At 51.3% G+C, this 2,874-nt stretch overlaps 1 protein-coding gene across 1 annotated transcript; it reads right to left on the minus strand.

Annotated features, from left to right (window-relative positions):
- Window positions 1-547: 547 nt before the first annotated feature.
- LOC124672263 (7-deoxyloganetin glucosyltransferase-like) lies at window positions 548-2,314 on the minus strand. The gene is made up of 2 exons (XM_047208524.1): window positions 1,810-2,314; window positions 548-1,512 (listed from the first exon to the last, which is right to left on the minus strand). Exons 1-2 carry the CDS (start codon window positions 2,312-2,314, stop codon window positions 548-550), a joined length of 1,470 nt encoding a protein of 489 aa, XP_047064480.1.
- Between the last annotated feature and the right edge of the window lie 560 nt (window positions 2,315-2,874).

The raw sequence follows: 2,874 nt of genomic DNA on the forward strand, positions 1-2,874 counted from the left end.
TACCGTAGACACAAGCCTCTCAAGGATATGAAAAACAAAGGCATTCCGATAAAAGTGTGTTGGTGCTGCTCATTATTCCACGCTTGAAGCCCTTATTTACAAATCCCTGGTACATCAAAACTTAAGGGTTCGCACGCTTAGAAGCGGACCAAGGACACAATGAAAACACCTGCCCACTCACCACAATAGAGGAACATTGATAAGGCTTCACGTACAAATGCTTGATCATCGCCAGCGTCTGGCAATGATACTTGTTATTTTCGTTATTTCTGGGTAATGAAAATCCGATCCCACTTGGATCGTTTGGAAAAAAAATTGCTTGGTCATCTTACACGACCACGTAGGGTGATTCCTTGTAGGATAAGATCTAAACTATATGGAACAAACCTCTATTTTTTTTTTTTTTGAGAAACAGAACAAACCTCTATTTGATCTGACTTAATAAGTAGATTTGTTGTATCTCAAACCCATTCCTAGATTCTCTGCTGCAAACATTAGTTACCCAGCAGCTGCGGCTGCCCCCATCCCAACATCCATTCAATTTCCATCATCGTGACTTGTGAGAGTTGAATTTTGCCAAGAGTACATCACTGATCACTGCATCTAAATTGACATCGGCAGGTCCACCCGGTAGTGTCGCCCACGTGGCCTTTTCCTTCCACTCTATCGCACGCTTCCTCATCTCCTTCCCCTTCTCCCTGTCCATCACCTCTCGAATCATCGCCGCCAGCTCTACCCTCTTCACCTGGCCACCAATCTCCATCCCATTTCCCCATTCGGTGCATTTGTAACGGCAGTTGGTTTGCTGCTCCGAGAAGAAGGGCCAGCTTAGCATTGGCACGCCGGCGCAGATACTCTCGAGGGTCGAGTTCCACCCGGAGTGCGTCAAGAAGACCCCCACGGCCTCATGAGCAATGACCTTTTCTTGGGCACACCATGTTGTCAGCATGGAGCGGCCGCTGACGGAGGACATGAATTCCGGCGGCAGCACGGCTGTGTCGCCCCTAACGAGATCTGGCCGGATGTTCCACACAAACGGGTAGCCGCTTCCGGCAAGCCCCCACGCGAACTCGAGGAGCTCCTCGTTCGTCATGACGGTGATGCTGCCGTAGTTGACGTACACGACGGATCTGGCGCCATGTCCGTCAAGCCACTCGAGGAGGCCGTCATCCTCCTCCTTCCAAAGGTTGGACCCAAGGCCGTCGACAGCGGTACCCACCGGAACTACGAGGCTAGCGTAGCGGTGGAGCGGGCCGACGGTGTACATGGGCGGGAGGATATCGCGCATGGCGTTAAGGACCGGGCCCTCGATCTCATCGAAGGTGTTGAGCACGACCGCGTTGGGGAGCGATAGCCGCTCGGCCATGGTCATGACGAAGTTCAGCAGGGCGTCTTCACGGTCCGTGGTGCGTATAAAGCTGGGGAAGTCGCGTAGCCGCATGCCCTCGCACATGCCGCGGAAGCCATGCACCACGGTGCCGAGGTGTCCCTTGTCAGTGACATGTGCCGCATCTGCAAAACACACTTGTCAAAACATGTTCAACTCCAAACGAGACCAAATTGACTGACGACATGCACACAAATGCTAGACTTACGTTAAGAATGCTACGGGGTAAACTTACGGGCAAACGTGGGTGAACTTAGCATAATACTTCTTCCGTTTCATAAAAGTTATCTTAGATTTGTTAAAATTTAAATATATCTAGCCTGTCAAAAATAAATTAAAGTATCCAAAACCTGACTAGTATGTAGATACATCTAAATTTAGGTAAATCTACACCAAGTTTCATAGGACGGAGGGAGAAATACCTTTGAACGGAACGATACCCTGTTCAATGAGCTGGCGAGAGTGACGGTACCCCATGAACCCGCAGGCGCTAGACGTCCACAGCGCGGCGCACGGCACGCCGATCTCCTTTGCGGCCTCATAGGCGAACGACATGACGCCGTCAGCGACGATGCAGGTGACAGGCGGTGCTCCGGAGCCGGGGTCATTGAGCTTGGCAAGAAGTGCCGTGAAGTGGGGCAGGCAGGTGTTCATGACGGCGTAGCAAAATTGGGGGATGTTCTGGTGGACATCGGCATCGGATGGCGGCAGCCCGTCTGACATGGCGGCGAAGCGGAAGTCCGGGAGGCCGTCTAGCGCTGCTGGCCCGCGCGTGGCGAGCAGCCGACGCTGGTTGAACTCCGTGTTGACGAAGGTGATGTGGAAGCCCCGGGTGTGCAGTATCTTGGCCAGCTTGAGCATCGGCGTTATGTGGCCCTGCGCCGCCGCCGGCAGGCAAACGATGTGCGGTTTCTCGCCAGCATCCATATGCCTATTTTTGTCAGCAATTCGGAAAACTTAGCTAGAAGGTGGCCACTCTTTATAGGGAGTTAAGTTTTTCAAATAGGTTTTTTCGTCTAGGTTGGAATATTTGTCTTCTCGCGAGTGTGCACTTCGTTTCTTCCAATAGAGACGGCCAAGCAGCCGTATGGTAGACTCCACTGATCACTTGTGGTAATTTATAGTCACTAGGCGCGGGCCGGCCGATGTCCAACTGATCCTTGTGGCGATTTTCATCCAATTACTAGAGATGCTTTCTTTACATGCATGCATCGACATATCTGTCGTGTATGTATGTTGTCACACCACAATTCTTAGTTCCACTATTATTATGTGCCCGGTGCACAAATGCTTATAGACGACCGATACTAGTGGTACGGCTTACTAGTGACACATCGCTGATATTAGCCTAAAATATCGGTAGCGTGCCACAACAACACCATGCCATCAAGAAGCAACTAGGAGCGGTGTGTGTCCTTAAAGTACCACCAGCGAGTGGGGCCTAGTAGCTGACCGGGCCTGAGTTAGTAGTGGCTTGGTATATTAGG

This window comes from Lolium rigidum, chromosome 7 (assembly GCF_022539505.1).
Source record: "Lolium rigidum isolate FL_2022 chromosome 7, APGP_CSIRO_Lrig_0.1, whole genome shotgun sequence".
NCBI lineage: Eukaryota > Viridiplantae > Streptophyta > Magnoliopsida > Poales > Poaceae > Lolium > Lolium rigidum.